General features: G+C 43.8%; 2 protein-coding genes across 3 annotated transcripts in view; both read right to left on the bottom strand.

The window, feature by feature from the left end:
* Positions 1-690: 690 nt before the first annotated feature.
* LOC103375344 (actin-related protein 2-B) lies at positions 691-14468 on the bottom strand. Of its 2 annotated transcripts, XM_008305596.1 has the most exons (9): positions 14347-14468; positions 11573-11683; positions 9531-9746; positions 9133-9205; positions 8294-8430; positions 7821-7970; positions 5903-6048; positions 5188-5320; positions 691-2367 (listed from the first exon to the last, which is right to left on the bottom strand). In XM_008305596.1, the coding sequence occupies exons 1-9, from the start codon at positions 14392-14394 to the stop codon at positions 2197-2199; spliced, it is 1185 nt and encodes a 394-aa protein (XP_008303818.1). In that variant the 5' UTR covers positions 14395-14468; the 3' UTR covers positions 691-2196. The 2 variants fall into 2 exon arrangements, with proteins under 2 accessions (XP_008303818.1, XP_008303819.1); XM_008305597.1 differs by lacking the exons at positions 11573-11683; positions 14347-14468 and adding an exon at positions 11061-11072.
* A 10846-nt stretch (positions 14469-25314) lies between these two features.
* Positions 25315-27574, bottom strand: part of LOC103375345 (zinc finger protein 572-like) — a 12910-nt gene continuing 10650 nt past the window's right edge. Inside the window, exons 6-7 of the mRNA XM_008305598.1 lie at positions 27200-27282; positions 25315-25341 (exon numbers count right to left, since the gene is read on the bottom strand). Of these exons, the coding sequence (XP_008303820.1) occupies positions 25315-25341; positions 27200-27282 (110 nt within the window). The remainder of the gene's footprint in view (positions 25342-27199; positions 27283-27574) is intronic.

Genomic DNA, 27574 nt, shown 5'->3' on the forward strand with positions numbered 1-27574 from the left:
TAATTATCATCTGACTCCAGTTTCATCAAGCTGAAGCAAAGGTTTGTGTATTATTTCATGTTGAATGTATGATGTGAACGTGCAGAATCACTCTCATCTCTGAAATGTGATTATAAAACAGTAAGTCTGAGCTACGGCAGAAGTCCCACCAGATCGCCTCACGGCGCAGTATTTTTGTAAACGTGCCTCATTTGTGCTGTGACGGTGGAGCAGGAGGCTTCAAACGGCGCTTCGGAGGTAACAGTTCAGGGTTAAGAGGGAAGTGGCAAGAGTCGAGGGATTAAAATGGAACAGGGGCCGGAAGAGTCTGGGTGAGATCTTTATTTCAGGCACGGAAAGAGAGCCTCTTCCTCTGGTGGCGCCAGTCCTCTGCCACTGTTCCATTTCCTCTTCCTCCTTCTGGTTTGAGAGCTCGTCCTCCTCCGTGGACGAGCCTCGGCCACCTCCTCCGCACCTCCACCCTGTCCTCCGTCGCCCTGCCGGTCCCATCTGACCTCCAGAGTGACACAAAAATCAATCTGTGGCCAATTCTGAGGTAAATATCTTAGATTTCCAAAGCTTCACATTACAGTAAACTTAATATTGTCTTGTTTAATAAATGCACTTAAAGCTACATAAGATTTTTCATGATGAGCAAGTTCCAAACAATCCAAACAAGACGTCCGAGACAAAGAACCCGCCACACAAACATCCTTATAAATCACTTTTCTTTATTTAAATCAGCGTTAGGCAGTTATGCTATGAACAACACAGGAAAATAAAAACAATAACAGTGACAAAAAGAAAGACATTAAAACATGAGAGATCCAGTTAACATTAACTGCACTTGGCACTGGATAGACGTTCATGGAAAGAGGAGAAAAAAAAAATATACACATTTATCATACTCAAAATAGAAGTGCCTCCAGTAGCCGGTAAGCCCACCGCTGGGAGTGAAACACCGGAGAACTTAAATATGGTCTCAACAGCACTTGAACTTCAATAAGATACCGTTTTTTTTGTTTGTTTGTTTTTTTCTTCCCAGATTTGCGATGCTATGATTCGAATAGATCTCAACCTCGCAGCCCGCCACTGCCTCCGTGCTTCGGTGGATCTGAAGGAACCCGACACGCGAGGCACCACAGCGTTGCAGCACTTTGAAACGTTGCTACGACCGCTCTCGTCGCCCTTCTCGAGATTTACATCCAGAGAAGGAGGCAGAGGCGAGGCTGCTCGACGAGGAACAAATAATGACTCACCCCTACATCCCGTCACTGTCTCACCGCCCACGAACCCCCCGAAGTACCGTCACACACACCCGATGTCAAGCTCAGGGGCTTTTGCTTTGTGTATTTGTCCCTTTTATAAATCAACCATCAATTCTTCTTCATAAAAAACATGGAGGAACTTCTGTTACCACATTACACTCCATTTACAATGGTAGTAGTGCACAGCAACACAGTCAATGGAAAAAAAAAGGAGAAAAAAAAGTCTAATTTAAAGATATAAACTCATACATCCAACAAAAAAGAAAGAGAAGAAGCAAAAAAAAAAAAGAAGTAATAATCCCTCTCCCAGAAAAGAAAAGTCATGATATCATTTATAAAAACCGACATAAAAATGTGATCAGTTCTCGCTCACCTGGAACAGATGCTGAAAGCGGCCTGTGGCTGTTTGTGGTGGACCCTGATTGTGACGTTACAGACGCTTACGAGCTGCTTAGAAACTTTGCATCACTTTATTATCCCCTCTAGAGGTTTAACAAGGGAGGAAACTAAACTTTCTACCGTGGCTGGTGGGTTAAACCGTCCGAATTTAACAAACCTAGTCGCAGGTGCTGAGTTAACATCTCCTGCTGTGTGGCGTTTTTTTTTTTTTCCTCCACCAGTAGTTTAATGAAAATCAGTGGAAATCTCTAAAGACAGAATTGGTTCTCGGGGCTTGCGAGGAAAAGTGTGAGCCAATCCCAAACCAGGAGAGAGAGAGAGAGAGAGAGAGAGAGGCAGAGAGGAGAGAGAAGAAGAGGAGGAGAGCGGGGAGGTGACGACTCGATTCACCTCAGAGCTCTGAGGAGGATCAGGAGCCGAAACAGAGAAGAGGGATAAATAGATATATACTCTGCGATGTGGGCGAGGGGGGGAAATGTGTGTGTGTGTGTGTCGTGTATATGTGTGTGTTTTTATGCATTGTGTGTGTGCGTTCTGTCCGTCCAGTGCTTTATCTGACGGTGACGCCGAGTTTTTCCAGCACGCGGACTCCTTTCTCCTGGTACTCCTCTCGGGTCAGCCAGAAGTTGTCTTTGTCCTTCATGATGTCGGCCAGCACGGCTCCGCCCAGGAACACCATGTGCTTTCGCCTGGGAGGGTCTTCAATCCGGATCTTAAATTTCTACAAGACAAGGAACACGGAGACGCACAGCACGTTAGCAACGCTGCTCAAAGTGAACATCTACATGCTCGTCAGTCGCATCTAAATTCTGGATTCAGCCCAGGTTTCATCAAGTCAGACTTTTTAGACCATAAAATGTCACAGTTATTCTTAATTCTTGCTCTGATTTAAGTAAATTAACGCGACCTGGAGGCAGATATGTGGCACAAACAGAGTGGATGGAACAATAAATTAAACTAAATGTGTTAGATTGACAGAAGTTTTTCCTGAAGTTCACCCTTGACCTTAGTGAGATGATGCTGAGCTGCCAAACGACTGCAGCCAGCAGGACTGACAGCGTTCAAGCCATTAAAAAAAGCTTAACCGGCCTCCTGCACCCACAATCTACTGTCAAAACAATCCCACGAGAAGTTTGTAGTTGAGTAACGTCTAGTCGGAGGAGAACATTATGTGATATTCAACGATGCTGCCTTCAGGAAACAATGAACCTTTTGCTCGATCAACTCAGCGACATGCTCGTAGGACTTCAACACCTGCAGACGCCCCGCTAGTGTTTCTATATTAAGGTCCGACTAAGGTGGGGGTAGTTTATCTGATTTCTCAGCAAGAATTTCTTCATGTTTCCATCCGGCGAACGCTTCTGAAGCAAAACGATACTACAAACACGACATCAAAGCGTCCTGAGTCACAACGGTAGCTGCTATGCAGAAAGGGCCTCGACTAACTCGACAGTGTTTCCACTGTTGATCAGTCTGTCGACTCGTTTCTCTATTAGCTGTTTGGGTTACAAAGTCCACGATGACGTCCTCAAGTGTCTTGTTTTTGTCTGCAACCACGTCTACGTCACAGAGGATGAAAGAAACCTGAAGATATTTAGTGTTTTTATTCTTAAAAATGTATTTAAACCGATTATCAGAATAGTTGGAATTTAAATTAACTAATTAATGATTTGTTGCAAACTTAGGAACCGGCAGTTTGGCTGAACTGGCCTCACAGAACATTAAAATAAATCAGCTGGAGGGACGAATACGTGGAGCAACAACTGCAAACCTGAAACATGACGTCGTAACTACCTGAACAGAAGAGCACGATTTGAGGAAACAAAAAGAGATGTGACTGAATATAAAGGACGTGCAGTGTTTTCCTTTCATTGATATTTGTTTTGGCCACTACGACGACCTCATTAAGTGAATTTAACATCCAGCAGATACTGTGTGGAGTCAGTTTTAGATCATCAGACTAATTTCCGTCCGTTATTTTCTCACCACACAGATCTGTTTTGGTCAGGACAACACAAGAAGAAAGCTGCGCGATACGTGTGGACTGACAGCTGTGAGACTGAAGCAAGAAGCAATAATCTTTCTGTTATGATCAGCTGAAAGACGCTAACAGTCAAAGTCCAGAGTCGGGTGATAACCGTCGGGGGGTTCGTCACTCCAAGCAGCACCTTTCACATTACATACGGTCATCTAAAGCGCCGTTCATTTTAACATATCTAAATATTCAGTCCACGTTTTCAAGACAGAAACTTCATAAAACCCTCCGGACAAACTCCTCCAACCACTCCCGCAGCATAATCAACGTCTGTAGCGTCTGAAGGCCCAGTATGTCCAAACACTCATATTTTCACCAAATAGGGTGAAGGATGCAGCTCCTGTTTGTTGCTCGCATGGCCAGCTGTCCAAACGTATGAACAAACAAACAGCTAAAGGTACGAGCCGCAAGTAGAGGTGGTGTGTTCGGGCATATCTGGGCAAAAAAAAATAAAAAATCCTAGTCTCAGGAAGACAGAGACATAAAAACATGCAATATATCCGTCGTACCTGATAGAAAACAGTCGTTTCTCTCTATGGAAGAGCGACGCAGCGTTTTGTTCAGCCTACATGGCGTTTGGTAGAATATATTAGCGGACATAAAAACACATCCTAACTCTGCATATGAAGACTTACATTCCAAAACGAGATAAACAATTTGAGAAACGGGAGGCCGGCTGCAGTTGCAGGCTCAGAACTAAAGCACATAATGACTTGCTATTAAAGGTATGAGTCATCTGCAGGCCTTTGTTTACAAAATAGTTCTGTGTAAAATCATCTGCGTCTTTGGGATGCAGACATAAAAATGTAACGCAGTAATATTTTTCCAAAACAAGTATTTATGACTGTGAAGTACACCCCGCGTATGCTGTTATTTAAGTGCCCTGTTTAAATTAAGCGGCTGTGTGTTAGCCTCTGGCACTACCTGCTGGCGGTTTGTGGACACTGCGCCACAGCGACACTTCACACAATCACTAAACTTTAAATTTCTGCAGATGTGTTCACACAAAGTGCAGTTTGAACCACGATTCGAGGTGTTTATTTTACTGTGAGCTCTAAACGTGTGGCGACGCCGTCAGACGTTAGCTAGAGCTTACTGACTCACTCAACTGACTCCCGAGACGCTCTGGTAGCTGCTAGCTGTACCTTTCTGGCACTTCTCTGCTCCTACATGTGGGAAACCCCGCCCAGGCAAACTTAAACAAACCCCGAGAATCAGCTGGAAATATTATTTCACACCAACTGAGCGTCTGGGTGCAGCGAAGCCAGACGTCGGGTAATCTGAATGCACCAGTAAGTTCGGTGGCCTCCTGAAACAACAGCGGCCTTTTTTAGATCGCACCGGTCGCAGAGCAAACAAGTTCTAATTTGGGCTAAAATTAATGGCCCAGTTTCTCGGAGTCACAGTCGTACTGTAAACCACATCTGAGCGCTTCGTGCTCGGAGTCAGTAATGCTCGTCACATTACAGTCAATTATAGACGAGGTGTTAAAGGCTGGCTTCTCACCGACAGCTTGTCCACGTCTCCCTTGAGCACACGCTCCAGGTACAGCTGCTTCAGTTCCCTCTCCAGCCGAGAAGGCAGGCCCGGGTACATGGTGGATCCTCCCGACAGCACGATGTGTTTGTAGAACTCGGGCCTGGTGGCAGAAACGCAGAGCGGGGTGAGAGCAGGAAGAAACCATGACGACAGGAAACAGAAGCATCTTAAAATAATACCAGTAACGCTGCTAGTTTCGTCCCCTACAGGCACCTTTTCTCATCTTAAGTCCACAAAAGTTGAAAGTTTTGTCCCTCAGTGACTTAAAGTGAACACTGCTAAATGTATTATTCAACAAAGACAGTAGGAGATTAGCAGAGACTCGCTGAGTTTCCAAGCATACTTCTATTTTTTTTTGCTTTTTCCACTCTTACATACCCGAGATCAATTTTCAAACTTTCCATACAGAAGTCTGGTGTGCACAAAATATTTACTTTAATGTCTAAAACCCTCTCCTGCTTTAGTGCGAGCTCCGTTTGGCTGACACCACCATTTTACATCCATCCATCGCTTGTCAAAATGTCTGTGTGTGTGTGTGTGTGTGTGTGTGCTGTAACTTGCTAATGCAGTGTAATGTGTGCTGCAGCGGAAACACTGAGTCACTCTCAGGAAAGTATTAACCGACGTATCTGTCCGTCTTCATCGATAGCGCGGCGTATGTGTGCGCCTTCGCTGGCCTCACCTGGTGTCTATGTCGGCTGCTTGGATGGTGTTGAAGAGGAGCTCGGCCACTCCGACGCCCTCCACGTTGATGAGGTGGGGCTGGAACAGAGCCTCAGGGGCCTCGAATCGCTCTCCTCCCACCTTGATCACACGACCATCTGGCAGCTGGAGATGTGTGGGAGGAAAGAGATGAAAAGAGAAGGGAAAAAAGAAGGTATGACACCACCGAAGAGGTAGGTTTTAATGTACGAGACTGCTCGGGGGTGTAAAGTCTGACTGTGAGAATCCGGGAAGTTTTAACTTCTCACGTAGCTTCTTAAAGGAAAAATGTGTGTTTACTGATATTGGAAAATAAAACTGTCCCAAAGTGATGCTACCATGCAGCACGTTGAAGCCCAGAGTGAAGGCACCAAACTGAGCAGAGTGAATGTGTGACTATAAAAAGGCTTCATTCAGCCGAGGGCAGTGGGAGGAAGCGGAGCCCAGCCACCGCCGCAAAGTGGCTGCACAGGAAATGATGTAACGCACAGTTCAGGGCCCTTCGGCCACAGTTACATTGCCCTCCTTGTTTCGGCACACTCATGCACACAAAACGATACGTACACATAGGTGTTCACGCACCTATACACCTAAACACACACTCGCCTACACTAACCCAAACACACATGGTCACAGAGAGCTCTGAGACACAACATGTGCTCGGCAAGGCGTGCAGGAACACAGACTGCAGCACCGACGTTTAGATTCTGTGGTTCCCTCTGCAGGGAAAAGGACCTTGGAAAGAAAAGCAAGCCTGATGGAGGAGCGCTGCACCCCCATATGTTGGAGTCCCAGAGAAAACAGTTAATCAGCCGCGCTGCCCTGTCCTAGAGCGGGCAGCAGAGCCAGCAGCGGGCATGTGGTAGTCTACTTTGCTCCGCGCTGAAACAGATTTAGTTACCCCATTAGTTTTGATTACTTCAAAATACTGCCATTTTTGAAAAACAAATCCTCCGGGGAAGGATTCCTTCTCCAGCGATGCTATTTTAAGCAGAAATATGAAACTTGCGCACATGTGGCGCGCATAAAAAGAACTCATTTTATATGAAAAAAAGTAAACAAAACAAGAATGTGAATCCCTGGAGGGCTGAAAACTTGTAAAAATGTCCAGCGGTTTAAAAGAAAACACAGATGCTTAATGTGTCCACCAAAATATGGAAGCACATATTTGAGTTCGTTTTGTTTTCCAGTAGCTGCTGCACATTTATATCCCAGAAATGACAACATCCTCTTCATCCTCATACTCAGTCTCACTGTGTTGTTTGTCATAGGCTGCTGCTTTATGGCATATTTACCAGACAGGTGACGGCAGTAACCACAGGAAGAGAAATCTATTCATGAACTGGTGATTTTCTGACCATTTGATCAACAAAAGTGGAGGCAACTCTGCTTCAAATCTTCCTCATATCTCTTTGTCGGTGCCTTTAATACTTCTACTTAATAAAAAAGTCTGTTAGATCTTAGAAAGATGGGCCAACAAGAGCTAAGTTGGTTATAACGGCAGAAATTATTTCATAGATCTTCTTTCTTTCCGTCATAATTGATTTTTGCTATACCTTGTTTCGTCAAATTCCTTTTTTTTCCCCTATTTGAATGTGAATAATGCACACAGTGTCCATGTGAGGGCACTAACTTGTCTTAACGGCTGTGTTCAGGCAGGCTACCATGTCTGATGAACACCTGATGACAACCACAAACACCAGGTTACATAATGAGCTCAGCTGCAGTCGAGCAGCTCTGTGAAATGACTCACATCCTAAACTCCTTTGTAGGCATTCGCAGAGTGACTCTATCGTCCAGATGGGCGCTGATGACATACATGTGGCTCGCTTTTTCCCTAAAATAAATGTAATGGCATGTTTCATTGTTGCGAGAAGCAAACAGGCGAGCGTCTATACCGTGTACGACTCCACCAGCACAGTGGTCTCCAGCGCCAGCTTCTGCTCCTGCTCGATGTTGTAGCCCACGTAGCACAGCTTCTCCTTCATCATGCGCACCGTCTCGAAGTCTGCGGAGTGGTTGAAGGCGTAGCCCCTCAACAGCAACAACTGCACCCAGAGGATGACAAAGAGGGGCAGGGAGAGGGGAGACGGTGGGTATGTTTTCTACTACACTGTTAGAGGTGGAAAATTAGGACCCTGTTACTTCCAGAGATGATGCTAGCTGCACCTTCCTGAAGCCCAACAACACTGTACTGAAGTTTTAAATAAGACTGAACCACAACATGCTTTTACTTTAGCATAATACTTGTTATTAATCATGCGTTTAACTCCTTATTTTGGAAGTACAGAGCCTCCAACATGACTTAAATCTTTCAAAATGTCCATCTCCCACTGACAGACGGTTATAAGCGCTTCGAGAGGCTGGATACCTTGATGAGGTAGCGGGTGATGTCCCTGCCTGCGATGTCCAGGCGTCTCGTCAGGTGGGGCAAACTGAAGCCCTCGTAAACTGGGCAAATGTGTGTCACACCGTCCCCAGAGTCTACCACCACACCAGTGAGAAGGCCTGGAACGAACACACACACACACACACACACACTACAGTTAATAATCTACAATTATGTCAAGCTAGGTGTGTTTGTGTCTGAATTTTAGCCGGTGTGTAATTTGGGCTGCCGGCCGATAGCCTTGTTGGCTGGGTAAACACACGAAACCTGGAAAGATAACACATCTGATGTAACAATTAACTGCTAATAACTGCTCTCTAGTCGGTAATAAACCCGGAGACAGAACGGTAGGGCGGCTCGCGGACCTCACGCGGGGCTGCACAGGTTCATCGGATCCCGCTTTAAGCGCCACGATCCAGGAGGCAGGATACGATACGTCTGTTACTGCAATAACGTCAAGTGGATCTTATGCGACCGTCTAGACTTTCCAACACAAATAATATTACGTCTGGTATCTAAATAGTCTCATAAAACAAATCTTTGACAAAGGTGGGGCAGTTAAACGCCGCCACACAAGAGTATTTCCACAGTTAAAATTAACAGCCGTCGTGTTTCGGAGCGGGAAGCCACCGAGGAGGTGTTGGGTGACGACTGGAACAGTAAAAGCAGCGAGCGGCCGTTTATATCGCAGATAATCTGAAACTGATTTGTGTGTGAGGACAGACCGGTAGAACACCTGTGATGTGAACACTCGCGACACAAAAAGCTAAATTTTACCGTCTCTCTTGACTAAACTTGAAGCTACGCGTGCGTCCTCTCACCTTGAGCATACAGCGTCAGCACAGCCTGGATGGCGATGTAGACTCCTGCAAACTGGTAGGTCTCGAACATCACCTGTAGCAGAGGACAGGAAGCACAACTGTTTGTTTGTTTGTTGAGAAGCACAAATAAACACAGCCACAAACACATGTTGGAAATTTTCTCTCTAACAAAAAGCAGAAGTATGAAGAAGTAATTTCACGGTGGATTAACCACAGAGGAACTTCTGCAGAACTTCTGAGATATGTTTCCTCCAAATGGCTGCAAGATGCCAGCTGCAAAAATATCCAATGATGTTCATACTTTGGCATTCCTCAGTGATACATACGAGCCCGTTTCCCTATTTTTATCTCACAAAATACGGCCCAATTGCACAAAAGCAGATATAAACATCAATCACCTCGATGATTTTCTCACGGTTCTTGGTGGGGTTCATGGGGGGCTCGGTCAGCAAGATCTTGCAGTTGCGGGAGTCGATGCTGAGCTTCTCTGGACCGAAGGTGTAGTCCCACAGGTGCTTCATGTCGTCCCAGTTCCTGACGATGCCGTTTTCCATGGGGTAGTTGACCTCCAGCATGGAGCGCAGCTCGCTGGCCTCATCCCCCACCATCAGGTCCTGGAGGACAGGGTCAAAGGTGAGCAGATAAATATTTAGAGGCAGGGAAACGCAGCCCTCCATTTTGTGAAGCCCAGTTTGTACCATTTGGCGTCACTGGGAGGAAAGACGAGCACCAAATATATCTTTGGACAGTAAAATCAGCCATTTCAACTTCTTGGCCTGCTTGTCAACTAAAACCAGAAACACTCATCGTCCATGTTTCACTCGCCTCAAGACGAGCCATCTGCCGGATCACAACAGACGCATTCACGCAGCTCTTCGGTTGAAAACTCCGTTACCCAGCATGCACAACAAGGCATTAATTTTTCCATGCATCTCCACCTGGAAACACTTCCCTTTAGCTACAGTAAACCACTTGTTTTAGCCCCATTCAACTATCTGCATGCAAGGCAGTCTGGCAATGTAAACAACTGCTGGGTTAGAGCTCAGTGTTAGCCACACAGTCAAGCATCTCATGTTCCACTTGGAGACATCAAAAGCCTACTGAAGGCAGCCATTTTATGGGTTCATCCTGTGCGCTTTGGCATTAACAAAGTACCAGTCACAGGCATCGCCTCCATGTGGTCTCAATGAGAGAAAAAAAAAAAAACGGCAAAAAGAAAAACAGAATAACAGATGTGCTTCCGTCTCCAACTCTCAGCTGGCTGCCATGCATCCTCCAGTACGGACACTTCCTCCGCACTTGTAAAAAAGGTGAAACACTCGCAGATGAGTGTAGAAACTGCTCCTAACTGGACATTTCTTAACTAAAATACGTCCACTGTTTCATAACGGGTAGGTTAAATAGATCTGTAACGCGCGCAGATAGAAAAAAATTTGTCATTTTGCACCAAGCGTTCCAGCTGCAGCTGACATTTTAACGTGTTTTCTGCTGAAAACTGCAGCGGGTTTGGGGGGTAGGGGGGGAGTGTAGCTGTCAGGATGCACCAGAAGATCAGAGACTCTGAAAATGGAACCGGTCCAAAATCTCTTTTAGCACTCCATCGATAACAGCTGGCCTATGATTCATCGCAGTTATTTCTGCTAACACTTTCAGCCCGGAGAAAAGAGTGCATTAACGCAAGGTGCTGTATATCTGTCTTACTCAGTGCCACTCATTTGGCCATTAACACTCAACCTCAACACCAAAAATCTGCAAACTAGTTGAGAGGTAGAAGAATGGGGTCAGAGTGAGTGGAAAAGATGAAGGAAAAACAAATGAAGAAAAGACACTGGACAAAAAAAATTAATGTAATTTCCAGTTGAGATCATAACATGGCACAACTCTCTGCAGCAGGCAAGAACAGGAGGCACACACCAACCTGAACTTACCATCTTCTGGGCATTCTACTTCACCGTGGGGGAACAAAACATGGAGGGAGAGGAAGGCAGAAATATATACATAAAAAAAAGGATGAATAAACAAAAGAACTGGAGAGGAGAGGACAGGAGAGAGGGTAGAGATAGGAGGCATGTGCTAACATAATGTCAAACTGTCAGACATTTAGGCCGCTGCCTAACAAGCTGAGCTTTACTCAAATTACACAATCAGTTGTATATTTGCAGGAATGGACCAGAGACTTACAGTTATGACAAATTTTCTAGCTAAATTTGGCTGCTAACTCTTATTAAAGTCGACTACAACAGATGTTTTACAGTGCTCATATCAGAAACTAACTCTGTTCCATCATATTTGCTTCTATATCTTGATTTTTCATTCCTGTTGCAGCTCACATTTTTGTCTTACCGCTGGTTTCCTGAACGGACACGCCCTCGACACCGAAACTTTCTGGTTTCAAACCAAACAGTTTTATTTCAGAAACATCAGGAGGAGAAGTTTGTACCTTGATCTCAATGTTTCCCACTTTGGCTGTTGAGCGGATGATGGGCCTCCCAACGAGCGCAGGGAAGATGTGCTCTGGGAAGTTGGAGCCTGCATAGCCACATTTTACAAACTACAGCAGAGAGGCAAGAAACAAAAAGTGAAGAAGAAGAAGAAGAGGTTAGAAAACACATTTCAAGTGCTGATGAGATCATCATCATCCTGTTGACAACAGTGAACTAAATTAGCATTTAGCGCGAGATAAAAATAATGTGTGTGTCATACATGTGTGTCTTAACGCCTCAGAGCATCTGTGGTCAGTATCTACATCCGTCTACTGAACACTGGGTAGAAAACCTTAAATGTATGTTTTAAAAACGCATTTCTACTGTTTGTTGATTACATCATGTATAAAAAAGATATGCAGCTTTAATATCATCAAATAAAATGTTGGTATTCCCACACTTAATACCTTGACATAAACATCGTGGCAGCATTTTCCAATAAATATTTAGTTACAGAGAAAATCCGACGGCGATACACATCAAGCGGTTCAATTCATTTACTGTTTACTGCACTCAGCCACGACAGTTACATGAGCTCAGATAATTGCATGGCTGAACTGTACAGCAGCACTGAAGACCAGGAAGAGATAGCATCTGAGCTGCATCTGTGTGTTAAGATAACTGAAACACCAGACGATTTCAACATACTGATACCGAGCTGACATTTTCCTGACCTCTAATGAACATCGTTTGCTTTTTCCTGCACCAACATTGTGTGTATTTGTATTTATACATATATACACATTAGATTCTTTTGCATTTGTGCTGTTTGTGCCACAACCATCCAACAATGTAGAGACAAAAGAAAATGACCAAGTGGCGATTGTAAATTTAAAGGTGATCAACAGCTAATTAAACTGCCTACACACAGTTTAAAAAATTAGTTGAAGATTGCAGGAGCAACAGGAGACCAGTTCTGTCTGAGTCCAAATCCCCCGCTGCTTGATTAGTCATCTAACAAAACCAGTTCACCTTTCACTGGGAATTCTAGTGAAAGATTGTGAAATGTGCCAACAAACCAAACCATTCAGAGTTCATGTTGGTTTGCAGATGCACAAAAAAAAAAAAAGTAAAAATGTGAAATATAACTGTAGACTGTGGTGTCAAACAGCATATATGATCGCTCAGATAATGAGGCAATGACATATATGGCTGTGGCTTCTCACTTCCTCTTGACTTCTCAGTTCAACTCTGACACAGGGCAGTTTTTTTCTTTTTTTCTGGCTACACACACAACGCTCTTCACATCTCAAAAAAAGCCTTATTAGTCACTGACGTGCTGAGCTAACATCCTCTTTGACTGCTGACAGGGTTTAAACTAGGAGGTCCCTGCACTCCGACAGAGGCAGAGCTACCTGTGTGTGCCATGAGCAAATTAAAAGCATAAACAGAGCTCAGCAAAGTTTAGATTATACGGTGGAAAGAGCAGAAACTACTTATTTTGATCAAGAGATTACAGCTGCAAGGAAATCCCCCCCGTGCACCATTCTGGTTGTGGCAAAAGGACCACCAGATATGTTCAGCTTTGTCCTGATTTCCTCATCTGGTGAGGGTCCTTCTGTAACACTTCTTTACACACCTACAGCTTCCTAAAGTGAAAACCATCCCAGCTTTGAGCCAGAAACGGATGCCTGTGGGTGATCAGTGCCCTAGATTATAACCAATCTAGTTGTTTGACAGCCATTCAAATGGCTTTAAAGGTCCTTTAATGCAGTTTTACACTTGCCAGAGAGCTACTGAAGCCCCTGAATTTCTACTGGAATGTTATTAATGCATTAGTGGCTTATATTTTTTTTAATTATAGCCCATATATGATTGCAAACTATACAATTTCCTTTTTTTTCTTTTCATCTTTTATATATAAAATCCATCCAGGTTTCACAAAGACATAGAATTGTTGTCATCGTGGATGTAATTGCACATTATTACAGTTTGACCCAGATAAAAGCAAACGGAAACACAAATTGGACGATAATCAGTGTCAGAAACAACACCGACAAAAGCCCAAATCTAATCAGAGAATGCATTTTAAAACAATTCTGAGAAAAAACACGAATGCACCAGTGGAAAAATGCATCTAGTGTCGCCATTCCAGGGCCCAAACCGCTCATTAATCGCTAATTAGGTTACACTTTTAAGGGCGAAGTTGATGCAAGAAAGCATAAAGGTGGTTCCTCAATTCACCTGGCACGGCCTAGCTAACGTTACACCTAGCTGACGTTTGGGTGTTAGTCCAAAAGAAAATTCAGCTACAGTCCTTTAGAAGCAAACCAATTGCACAACAGAAATAATGAATCTGCAAATTCCGTCTGGTTTCCTGTGCAAATCGCTGAAATGACTGACGCAGCTGCCAGACAGCAGAAAGCAGCCAGCTGTTAAACGCTAACTGTGAACTAGCAGGCTAGCTAGCAGCCTTAGCTTAGGTACCGTTGGCTGCAAATTTGAAGTTACTCGTTTGCTTGAATTTGGGGGTTTGTGAGGATGTAAGAGCAGCGGCCAGGGCTGTAAATTTAGCTTCTATGTTGATATTTGCACCCACTCTGCGTGCCGTTTCCGTGTCGGGTCTGGATGAATGAAAATTAGCTGGCTAACAGGCTGCTAGCTACACACCCAGTTAACGCTAGCTAGCTGACAGCTCCACTTCCTGTTTCAGCAAATCGGTCGACATTAACGGCGCCGTTTAAAGAAAACCACGGCTCCGTAGCGCACCGAGCCGATACGGCAAACTTACTCCGGTCCCGTTGTCGCAGACCACCACTTTCCTTCCCTGGCTGTCCATTATGTAAAAGCCCAGTTGCCGCTGAACCTCCCTCAACTTTCTTCAGCAAGCCGGAAGGAAGACACACCAGCCCGGCCGAGAGGAGGAGGGGAGGCTGCTCAGTCGGAAAATGACGGAGAGTGACGGAGATACCCGAACGGCTGTCACTTCCTCCCTCTAGCATGTTTAAATGTCTGACATAAAACATTTAATTTTACAGCCACTATCTTCTCCAGCATGTTTCATTTTCATGCATAAAACTCTTCTTTGTTATACAGTCACATGCACTGACCAACTGCATGTATAGAAACTGAATTATTTGAGATCCTGGTTGGTTTGTGCAAGAAATGCTGCAGAAGCTATAATTTTAACCATTTAATTGCACCATTTCAATGTATTACACAGTGAAATTGTACATTTTTAAAAAGCTATCCCATGTTCTTTTTGTGCTTGGTCCAAAAAATACCAGTTAAAATCCTAATGAGAATTATTTATGATGATTTATAGCTGTAAACATATGTAAAGGTGTTCCTTAAAAACACATGTTTACATACAATTTGTTTAATACTAATCTGGGTGGCCAACCGTTTAAATAATCCAGGAGAAGATATGCAGAATGTGGTAAGGAGAAGGAACTTCATCAATAAATGCCCAGAACACAATAATCCAAATAAAACAATAATAACAATCAGACCAAATCTGTTCACAGTGTCGCTAACAAAAATGAGACTTCTGTCCTCACCCTAATAGAGCCATATTTTAGTAGCTGCTGCAATGATTTAAGAGGTCACACTCTGTAGTTATGGGAAGCATCCACATACAAAATAACGTCACTTCTGCTGTGAGACTGTGACACTGAAAAAATCCTGCATAAAAAAAGGTCGACATGATGCAGAATTTTAGAAATTGTGAGTTTACAAAACAGATCAGACTTTTACAAACAGCAAAATAGTACCTCAACCTTTTCTTTTCTAGGGATTCAACACCATGATTGGAACGACAGACGACTAATAACATCACTGCAAAGTACAATATTTTAAAGAATTACCTCTTAAAGACTAATTATAATTCAACACAAGCAGCCTGATACTTTATTTCAGTTACATAACATGAACAAGATGGTCACATTTAAAAAACCACCACATCCTTCTATGATGCATGTAATAAGCATGTGTATAAATTATTACTAGGAAGGACAAATAACCTAATGAGGCCTAATATAGGCGAGACAGCAGGCAGGAAACTTGTAAAAGCCCTAATTGTCTACAGCATTAATAGAAAAGTGTTTTAGATAATTATTAAAGGCATTTCAGTGTCAATTTTTATGAAGAAAAATAACATTTTTCCACTGTTACAAGCATGCAGACAAAAAATAATGAGCTTTATCCTCCCGACAAAGATTCTAAACAGAAGAAGAAAGTGGAAAATTGGAATTAAAAAACAATTTAAAAAGTTTTACCTGCATAAAAGGAGACGAAATTTCAGTTTTATAAAATTTCACACATCCTCTTAAAGGCCACTTTACATAATCAGGCCTCATCAAACAGACAGAAAATACATTCAATATTGTACTATTGCTTAACTATAATATATGATTTTTCTGTAATAATCGCACATCAAAAAGTAAGCTGACATTTTTTTGTAGTGAAAACAGAAACAAAATACATGAACAAATGCAATTGGATATAACTGCAGTCATGTAATTAAACCTCAGTTTGCTGTAATAGTGTCCACAGTGAATCAATGTATGTGAGAGATGAGAATTTAAACCACAAAGTTCCTCTTGAGGAGACAAAAGCTTCAACAAACAGGACTGTAGCTGCAGATCTGCTCCTCTACCGTTTACACATCCCTAAACATGTGTGAGAGGCTGTTCTGCCTGTTTACAAGACAGCCAGCAGGTGGCGTGTTTTGACCAAAAGCAGGTTCACTATATGCCAAATCATCAAACCTTTCAAAACTATTTCTGCTCAACAATCTTCTGATTTTCTGGATTTTTCAATAGAATGAAATATGGATGTTTATAAAGATATTTGTAGAATTTCAGCTCGATATATCAAATACTGTCCAGGATCACTTTTTTAAAGAAAATCACTCCTTTACCCACATTCATCATGTTTTTTTTGCACATTGAAATTTAAGGCTGTCTGAACAACAACATCTGAGAGAATATTAAAAATAAAAGTCTGAAGAAATAACATAAAACTCAAAGTCTCCTCCAAACAAAGGTTTATGCTTCAAAAATGGGATCCAAGATGAAATGAAAGCTTTGATTTAGCTACCGAGCAATGTTTTTGTTTTGTGGTACAACTTCCTACCTGCTCAATCAGCTATAAAAGCTCAACGAAAACCACTCTCTTTTCTTTTTAGTGACCAAGTATTTCATATTAGAAAGCATTATGTGTGTTTAGTTTTGTATGATTGTGACATGCAGCTACGTTCAGAAAATATCACTAGTTGACTGTCTGTTGTTTTGTCATTGTGTGTTCAAAGATAGAATATTGTACATTCTGAATCAATGACATGATGAGAAGTCTCAGGTTTTATCTTTAATTGTTCCTGAGACGGGCTGAAAGGTGTCTCGGTGGTTAGCATCGTCGCCTCACAGCTAGAAGGTTGCCGGTTCGCATCCCAGTGAGGACACCCGGGATCTTCCTGCGTGGAGTCTCCATGTTCCCCCCGTGCAGCGTGGGTTCTCTCCGGGTTCTCCGGCTTCCTCCCACAGTCCAGAAACATGTTGAGGTTAATTGGTGATTGTAAATTGTCCGTAGGTGTGAATGTGCTTGGTTGTCTGTCTCTAAGTGTAGCCCTGTGATAGACTGGTTACCTGTCCAGGTGAACCTGCCTTCACCCTGAGTCAGCTGGGATAGGCTCCAGCCCCCCATGACCCTAGTGAGGATTAAGGTGTAGAGATGATGGATGTTCCTGAGATATCCTCGTTCAAAGAGCCTCAAATTTAAATGTGTGCTGAAAGTGGAGGTATGAGTGCAGGCATTGAAAAAAATATATCTTAGAAATCTAAAATTTCACAGATCTCATTTTAAATATCCAGTTTGTTATGAAAAGGATCAAATCAGAGATGGTTGAGCAGAAGGTTCCTGATGATTTGAGATGAACAACGCAGCAGGAAGGTCAACCTCTTGTTTGGTTACAGATCTTTTAATCCTGTCTGGCCTTTTTAATCACCGTCTATTCATCAAATAGCAGTAAAACTGATTTTATCTACACTGGGTTCACTCATTTTCTGGTACCAGGATGCTCGGGAACATGAGGACTTTGGCCTGCATGAAGGACAAGTCAGGAAGTCCAGCGATCATCCTGCCAGCTTCTGCACTCAGCTCTCCATCCTGCACAGGTTTCCTGGTTCACAACACAAACACCAAGTGAGCTTTTAAATTTAAGAAGCACACACATGAAACAAGCAGATTTTTACTCATTAATACAGGAGGAGAAGCTACGACCTCACAGAAACGCTGGTTTTCTCTGTGGTGGACATCAGGCGGTTCAAAGCGTCCTCCAGGTGGCTGCTGGTGTCGCTGGTTTCCAGTTTGCTGATGGTCAGCTGGTACAGCTCACGGTCAACTCCTTCACACGGCGGCGTGCACAACAAAGGGCAGAAATCTAGCATCTGGACACTGAACTGATTGATAGTAAACCTCGTTAACAGTGTGGAAGAGCTGCGTAGCGACACATGCTGACCTGGAGGAGGACTGTTGCTCCGGCTGCTGCTGCTGGATCTGCCCTCCTGCTCAGGACCGAAGTAATCCAGGTTGAGAGCAGAGCAGCCTGTGCTAGCGAGGGGAGAGAGCGGACGGAGGTGAGGAGGGACCAGGGGCTGGATTTCTTATTTTAAAGACTGAGAAGGAGAATCTACTGCACTTGATTGACAGTGAAGGAAGAGAGAGTGAGACACAAGCTCAACAAGGCAGAGCTGTTATCTTTCTTTTTATCTCCAGGTGCAAAGGCCCTTAAATCAGGAAACACAAAAGCTAGAAGGTCACTGCTAAGATACAGCCTGAGGGGTTCCCAGTGGTCCCAGTATGAAGTCTTAATTTGTTGGACTTTCACCTTCATTACATGCAAAAACCTAGAGAGCAATTCCAAACCAAATCCGGGGTTTTATTGGTTTCTCTGGTGGAAACTTTTAAATGCTTCACCTCAGACGACACCCAGCATCTCGTCTCTGAATGTTGTGGCGCTACGACGGACTTCACCGCGGCGGGAGAAGCGCAGGTGTGATCGATAACGACGCCTGAGTTCCATTAGGCGTCCCATTAAAGCGTGTGAGTCAGTGAGCGTGCACGGCACCAGGAACCGGCGGAGGGCTTCACCTGAATGGAATGCAGCCGTCGTTAACGTTATCAGTCACAGCTGTGCTTCTCCTGTGATGGCCCGAATAACGTCTGCTGCAAGAGAAAAAAATGGTTTATATCTAATGGTAATAGTTGGAAGCAGCTCACCAGCAAACCTGCAGGAGTAGAACCATGTTTACTGACACTGCAGGTTGATTTTTAGCTCATAAGCTGCCATCTTGTTCTGCCTGATTTATGTTAAATTTTGATTTTGCTAGTTTTGTCCTGTATTGATGTGTTGCACATATATTTCTGTTGCTTGTCCTATTAAATGTGCAGCACTTTGGTCAACTCAGGTTGTTTAAAACTCGCTATATAATTCAATTTGATAGTTTTTTTCCAACGCAATGATGTTTAAAATCGACAAAGTTCCCCTTTTTCAGTTGCAGGTAACATGATGATGATGTCAGAGATGTCACATATCATCAGTGTGCTGCTGAAAATGACCAACAGGTGGATCTATCAGTAAATACTTTAACATCTTTTGTTTAATTAAAGGGGGAGAAAAAAGGGAGCAGAATATCCAGCATGCACTTGAGTTGTTTGAATATTCCAACTGTGCCTTCAGCCGCCGAGCAAACTGAAAGGAGCTTCCAGCAAGAGAGAGAACTCAAAGTAAAGAAAGGCCAAACCGAGCAGAAAGGATCAACGGATTTATTTCAGTATTTACACGGATTTCCCACAACTCCTCGTAGCAGTGCATTAATTCTCAATTTGAGCAGTAAATCTGAATAAATAAATAAAAAAAAAACAGTCTGTTTCTATCAGCAAACTATAGGTCCGAAGATAATCTCACTGTCTGAAGGAAAGAAAAACAAGAAGGTTTAGAAAATGATCGCTGGCAAAAAGGCACAACTCATCATGAAAGACTGCCGTCTGGATTCACAGACATGCTGTAGAGACGCCTTTGACTGGTGATGAAACACTGACAAAGTGGATCTGAGGTGATGTTCTCACAATGAGAGGCTTTGGAATCAAACACTCGGTCCTATTCGACATGTGTTACAGGAGGAAGTGCACAGAAAATAAAAATAAAAACAGTAAAAGCAGCATAAAGTCACAGCAGAAATTCAAACTACGTCACATTTCTCCTGCGTTAATCATGAATCCGGTCTAAGACACATCGTTTCATTCTGTGATGTCGATAACATCCCAAACAGATCAAATCAAAAATAATCAAAATAAAGACAACAGACTAAAAACAATTATAATTGTTAACTATACATGAAGCACACATCCGTTTGTATGAGTGACTGCACTGGTTGACGTGATCTGATCCAGCAGTGGATGTATTTGATGGTTTTGTCTGCACTCAGCACCGTCTATCGAGAACACAACGCCCCCTGCTGTGCACTACTCATCATTACAACACTGTTAGGTTAAGTTTCTGTCATTTAATCACTGAATATTTGACTTGTTTGGGTTGTAAAGGTGAATATATCGGGAATAAAATCAAAACGTGTGGACTCAACTCCTCCACGTTTCATGGAGGAAACTACGACTGACGTTCATGAAACAGAATTATCAACCTCCCAGCTCCGTCCTCGGCTGTATCCTCGTGTATATATCTATTAGCTCCGTTAACAACAACAGGTTAGCTTGCATGCTACAAACCAAAATGTTAGTTTTAAACTCTGACAACTCATTTTTTCAGGCCAGAGACTTGTCTTTTCAATCTTTAGCACTGTCGCACTGTATTTATTATGTGAAAAATGAACACAGTCTTGATTAGAAATACTTATTTAGCAGACTTTACCCTCGTAAACACATGCAGCAGAACAATGACTTGTGTGGCAAAGTGTTTCTCAAACCGACTCCGAACACGGTCGCATTTATTTTTAAATTAGGTTTATCTATGTTACTACAAAAAAATAACACAAGGGCGCTGGCAGCATGCTAACTTGTGTCTAATGAGATTTTTCTGTTCTTTCCTTTGTTTTGTGATTTGGTTTGGATCCTTGTGTCCCGTCCTAGTACGATATAATCTTTATGAATTATGAGTAATTTACCAAAGAACACACGTCGCATCATTTCATCACTGTAACGATCATTATTGTCGGAATTTCAGTGTTTGGATAAATACACATATAATCAAATTAAACTTTCCTGAGCAAACAAATAACACTTACTGTCTTCACCAAAGCCGTCAATTACAACTGAGTGCACCAGAAAACCTTTTACCCACAAATACAAACACATAAATGGTTTCTATAAAGAAGAACAAAAATAAACAAACACTTTAGTGTCGAATAAAGTCAACAACAGGGCGATGCTGCCAGCTTTAAAGTACGTCACACAGAAGTGCACTGATAGAGTTCTACCTCCACGGTGGTCATCAATAGATTAAAAGGTCTTTTGGATAAACACGTCCATTACATCACCTGGCACATGTCATAGCCAATTAGCTGACTGATATATATGCAGTGGGATGATCACAGTCAGTGCTTCGTGCTTTGCAAACGTGACCTTAGCTTGGAAAGAAAAACCAACAAAAAACTTCAGAGCCATCAAGCAGCACAATAACAGTTTGTGCAGCCAGCCTTCACCCACATCAGGTGTTCCAACTTCAACACAGAGCCCATACGGGACTGATAAATACTGAGATAAATTCTGTCCGACAGGTGACAGCAGGTAAAGGTGACACACCAGAACAGGTGAAGGAGAGAGCGGAGGGGCAGCGCAGTGTTTCCCCCGTCACGGCTTTCAAACAATCGTGACTGATCTTTCTGTTTGGTTGTGTCTTACTTTGAGGCCCAGTTCTGGGTCAACGACATGATTTCTGGCTCTAGCTTGTTGCGTTCACACGTTGCTGCTGAGTGAGCGGAGGGGAAACACGGCGTGAAGTCAAAGAAGCAGCACATGCCCTGGAGGAAGTGAGGGGTAAACTCTCAAGGGTTTTGGCTCGTGAATAGAAGCCACGTAGGGGATGGCTGGCAGGCTACTTCCGGCCCCAGAAGTGAGGGGCTCGGCGAGGGGACGTACCGTCCTGAGAGCTGCTAAGGCCACGGCTGCTCCAGTCCAGCTGGCTGGAAGGGAGCTCCTCCTGCAGAGACAGAAAACTGACAATTATTCTCATGCGTTTTGCTGCAGTCTCTTTTTCGTTAGTCGAATCAAGCAGGCTCATTTACCTGCACTGAATGTGTTGAGGGGTCCGGTATCTCCCGGCGCCCTGGAGGTGCTTGTGCTGTGACGGCTGTGTGTCCTGGAGACCCGACAGCTGCCACAGAGTCTTTGGTGGGCTCAAGCATTCCCTAATGAAAGGCGGAAATAAGATAAGATATTCAAGGAAGGTTTCAAACAATTTGGATACCAACTGAATCCAGATTGTGGACGGAGCAACATGTAGACGTGACAAAACAGCTGCATTCACACAATCCTACAACCTCACAGAACTTAGTCCCGTGACTGATCTAGTGTGCATCTCCTACAGCTGACTCACCAGACCGGATGCAAAAGCAGGCACAGTCACTGGCTGCTTCTTCGTACCAATGAACACCTTTCAGGAGACAAAGACACACAAAGTACAAACACAGTTAAATCATTTTGTTTGCAGCATGAATGAAGTCCTGAAGTGTAAAACATGGCTGCTCCCGTAGGGCTGCAGTCTCCTGGTTGCTTGATATACTATCTACAAACAAATCTGGAAAAGTTGGAACATCGCTGGTTTTATTTTTCATGAGCAGAAACGTGCCACATTAATAACTTTGCAGGATTAATTCATTATTTCAGGCAGCAGGAGGAACAGACTGCCTGTAAACACCCCTTTGAAGTGACCCAGCCTGATGGTGACTGTTTAACTTATTTAACATTTATGTTTACTGACAGTTCTACTTATAGCAAGTCGTGTGTAAACTTTGCAAACAGCAGTTTACGTATCACATCTGCAACCCAACCAAAGTGACAGATCAGCTAAGAATGGTGCATTAATTATACGCGTTATATTACTGAATAGTTATTCACATAAGTATTTCTGAGTCATATGAATATGGGCAGCTGGTCTCCCTAAAGTCTGCCATTAACATTTCAGTCTAAGCTAGCCAGGTTCAGATGATTTATTATGCTGCAAATAATAGCTTTTCGTGCATATTTATAATTCATATGGGCTCGTAGGTCTGGCAGGTAGAGTGCACTCGGTGCCCTGTGGCCCGTTTACTTCATCTAGAGCAAAGGTTTTTTTTTAGCCATGACTAATGAGTTGGTAGAAGAGTACGTACGAATTCAAGATTTCCTTTGGTTCACTACAGCCCCAGCCAGGAGTCTGATTCAGCAATTATTTCTACCTCGAGCAACAGTGTAATGATGTCATTGTTCCAAGAAATCAACATCAACAGTGTTCTGCCAGTCCAGGACTTCAGCCCAGTTTCAGTCTGACCTCGTTAACCCAGTTACTGATAAAGATGTGACTGAAGCCACACTCACGATGTTCCTCGTGTCCACGCTGAGGCACCTGAGCAGAGTCCTGTTTGTGTGGGAGCCACCCCACTGGAACTGGAGGCCAACTGCACTGTGGACGTCCCGGTGTGGCGATAGCATCTCCTGCTGGATCCTGGTGAGACAGTAAAAACCAGAATGATGTTGTGCTCAGAGAAAGTATAATTCAGACACTTGTTTTCCTTTGCTTACTTTCTTTACATGTGCAAACCTGATGTGCTACAATTTGCGGTACAAAACTAAACTACACAGTAAAACTAGTTAAGGCAACATGCCAAAGACTATGAACTCACCACAGAGCACCGCTGAGTTCTGGTGCTGCCTCCTCTCTCTCAGGGAGATGTCGGGTTTGAAGCAAAGCACTGAGGCCGAGCAGCTCCTCCTCACCTTCCACCACTGGGACCACTACTTCGGGGAAACTGGCCTGCAGAAGCTGCTGGACACGGCAGGACAGTGAAGCCTGGCCAGAAAACAGAGAAAGATCTTTAAATCTTTGAACTAGAGTTTCAGACATATGTAGTTACCCGTTGACTGAATTCTAGCTTTTTAAATGCCAGTAAAGAAAGTAAAAGGGTTTTTTTTTAATGAAATGTACAGCAATAAAATGTAATCCATAAAGGACGATCAATCATTTTATGTTAGAAGATTCAAAAGAATTAATTCAGTTTTTCATTATTTTAGTTTCCAGTGACCGGTTTCCTACCTGGCAGCTGTTCCTCCTGCTGCCACCCTGCTGTCCCGCCCTGTCCTGCTCCTCCTCAGTGTTCCCATCAATCTGCAGGCTGCTGACTGGATCTCTGAACTGTGTCCAAGGTTTTTCTTCCCCTTGTGCACTCTGGTCTTTGAACTCTGCCCACGACCCCTGTCCATCGCCCTGCGTGGGCGCTGAGCAGAAATCAGCAAAGCTGTCACTCGGTGGTAGGTTTCCCAGACTCTGCACTCCCACGTCAGCTGTTTGGAGTTCTTGGTCCCTGTGATGCTCAACACTACTGTCAGCAAATCTGCCTTCTGTATTCGCTCCAGGCTGTGACTGGTTGGAGGTAGCACAAGTTTCCTGAGTCGCATATTGTTTGCAATGATGAAAACCCGTCTCTGACTCGGACTGGCTGAGTCTTCCTGTTCTGCTGACAAAAGAGTCAGGAAGTCCCAGTTCTCCTTCATCCTCATCATCGGTCCCGTCCCAGTCAGTCTGATCGTCGTGAGACACAAGGGATGAAACATTTGGTTCCAAGTCTGCAGAAACACCCTCAAACGACAAATCGTCACCAAAGGATGCCTCTGAAGCAGACGCATACATACTGAATGTCTGTGGGAGACTGGAAACACTGTTTTCTTTGTTTTCTTCTCCTTCATCTTCCTGCTCGTCAGAGATTCGTAGAGAATCAAAACTAGGCCTCCGTTCTCTCCGACTGTCCCCAGGCTTGCCTCGCTCCTCCTCACCAGATGGAAAATTCAAAGCTGCTGCGGCTTCCTGAGGCTGATGGTGGTCCTGAGATGGTTGCGCACATGCTGGATCTCTGTTCTCACAGTGCTTGACCTCAGTGCAGACATTTTTATCTGCCTTATACGCACAATGAGATCTGGGCTCAGATTCCATAATAACATCCTGTCCTGAATGACAGATTTGTTCACCCAAGCTGTGGTTTGTCCCCCCCACTCTGCCATCCCACTGCTCTGTGCTGCTCATGGGAGAGAAGCCACAGCACCAGGGATGTGCTGCCTGCTCGGTGAACACAGTGAAGTCAGCAAACCCTGTTTCCTCCTCAGGAGAGCAAGCACCCGCTGTGGGAGCACTATGAGCCCCAGAGTTATGGTGTCTTTCAGCAAATCCATTTGTGAGGTGCAACGAAGATTTAGCATCACAGTCCTGCCCCTCCATGTCCGTCTGACCCCCGTCCGACTCCAAATTCACAGTGGATGTGGGCTGAGATTGTTCTACTGGGTGATTAAAGCTGCAGCTGGGTCGATGGGTGGCTGGTTTTAAGGTGAGAGAGGGCAGCTCAGCGCTATCAGCAAAGCCAAGAGGGGAGCAGGACACCCCGACAGAAAAGTCTCCGAACTCGTCCTCCTCGGATCCCAACTCCCCGTCACCGTCGTCATCCAGCGGAGGAGGGGAGGAGGAGTGCAGTGGGATGACGTCAGGCTCCATGGGTTCTCCTTAGCTGGACCCGAAGGCCTCATGGACCTGGAAGAGGAAAGTGGAAAGAAACGGAAGACAAGGATCATAAACAACAGATTTCTCCTCAGCACAGGGTTGATTTTTCTAGAACAGTGAATGAGTCAGAAGAATAATGTCTGGATGAGTTTAGCATCTTTGTAGACAATGAAAACTGGAGCAGGTGGTGTTATATATGGTGAGGCCTTGTGTTTTGGCCAGGAAAGTTCATCTATGAGTAGAATGGCATCAATTTCACATATACAGACATGTAGAATGTAAGTTAATACCTTCAATACCGCCTCAACTAACATCATATGGCATCCTGACAACATTAATTTGCTAAAACAGAGAACAACAACGTCATTGCTGGTCAAATTATTCATTTTTTTAGTACTTCGAATCAACACTAATCAAAATATTATCAAAAGCACAGTACTGCCAAATGCAATATCCAGATCCCAGGAGCTCCATATTTTTTTATATAACAGTAAAGTGTGTCACAACAAATCATTAAAAATGAAGCACCGCGGAGCTGCAGGCGTCCCTCAGCTCCACAGCATTCTCCAGACATAAGTGCTTGTTTGGTGCAGACCTCAGTTAAAATCATATAATTATCAGACTTTAGTTTTTTCCAGCAAAAGAGAAATTGCAACTTATATCACAATATGTGTTAAATAAACCGCAATATGATGCTTTTTGGCAAATAATTCATCCCTATTTAGAACTGCTTGTCTGTTTGTTTTGGCTTTAGGGATTTAGAGGCTTTATTGATCATTGTCAAGGCACCGGTGCCAAACTGTTCTCCTTAACAACCTGCACGCACCCTGATTGTCCTCCGACACGGACCATCTGTCTTTTACTACAAACAGGGCGAAGACTGATGGTCAAAATAGTTCATCTGGGGGAGCGTTTTCACGGAAATGATTCGTCTCAGCCTTGAAATGACCTTTTAGAATTGGAAATTTGAGCTAATTGAAAATGTGAAAGCCCATGCAGCAGAGTTTAGTGTCTTTCAGACTCCAAAATAAGAACTGCATGACAGTAGAAGATGGTTCCAGGATGATAAATAACTTCCTGGCTTGTGTGCATGGCACTGCTGGTTGAACTTTCTGCAGACTTTCTGTGTGACTAAATGAGGAACTCTAATGTGCTGCATTGCACATCATAAAAACAATCTGAACGTATGTGTTATCACGTTACATATCCTCTTTTTGTGTTCCCTAAAGATCATCTGACTGAATCGGGCACCAGCAGCTCTGTGGCTGCCCTGCTGCTGCTGACCCTGGAGTGGAAAAAGTGGCCCGGTACTGGTCCCAGTCAGTAAACCGATACTGGAAACACTATCCGCAGCTTTGTGCGACTTTAAATGAGCGGTTCAAGTCGCCTGCTGCAGGAGCCACTTCGGGACCGTGGATTAGAGCATTAATCCTCTGACACAAAAACCCCACATGAACAGAAAATGCCACCGTTATCAGCTGACACAGCGCAGGTCTTGCGGCCGGTGAGACTACCGCTAACCCGTCCTGCCATTTTCTCTCCATCCTGGACGGACAGGTGTCACAGCGAGACGAGGAGAGCTGGATGTGGAGCCATGTAAACAGAGGTTGTTCACAAAAAAAAACACACTATACATTCGTTAAAACGGTGGAGTTCAACGCAAAGCTAGCTATTTACGGCTAATTAATTACGTGCTAACGATTAGCTACAAGCCAAATCCCATTCCGCTATCTTGTTACCAACTGATTAGCTAACATTACAGCTAGCTAGTGTAGCCGCTAGCTGTCCGTTAAAAACACCCGAACGCTAGCGTGCTGCTTAATTTAAATGTAGCTAACTGCTAACTAGCATGACCAGCCCTTTTTTTAAAATGTATTTCTTTATTTACCGGCACTGTTTGACTCGGCTCGTCTGTCAGCGCCGCGGCTTCGTTCTCCATCATCTCTCTACATCCCTCTCCATTGGTATTAACTGAGTGGGATGGAAAAAAAACGAAGAGGTCTCACTGCGCTGCGTTTCCAGGCGCCGCGTATTCACAGAGAAGCGTCGCGGGAGAAATGATCAGAGTGAACCGCGCAGAGTGACGCAGCGTCGCAGTAGACGATCTTCGCTGATGGCTAAAGTGGATGCTGTCACCTCCTGCTGGAGATGTGAGCCCGCGCCTCCTTTTTATTTCAGCTCATCTGTTTATTTACTTTACTAGTAGTATTGTCAATACTGTACAATATTTAATTTAATCACATACATTTGTATATATATATTT

This window comes from Stegastes partitus, unplaced genomic scaffold (assembly GCF_000690725.1).
Source record: "Stegastes partitus isolate 25-593 unplaced genomic scaffold, Stegastes_partitus-1.0.2 Scaffold2559, whole genome shotgun sequence".
Taxonomy (NCBI): Eukaryota; Metazoa; Chordata; class Actinopteri; family Pomacentridae; genus Stegastes; species Stegastes partitus.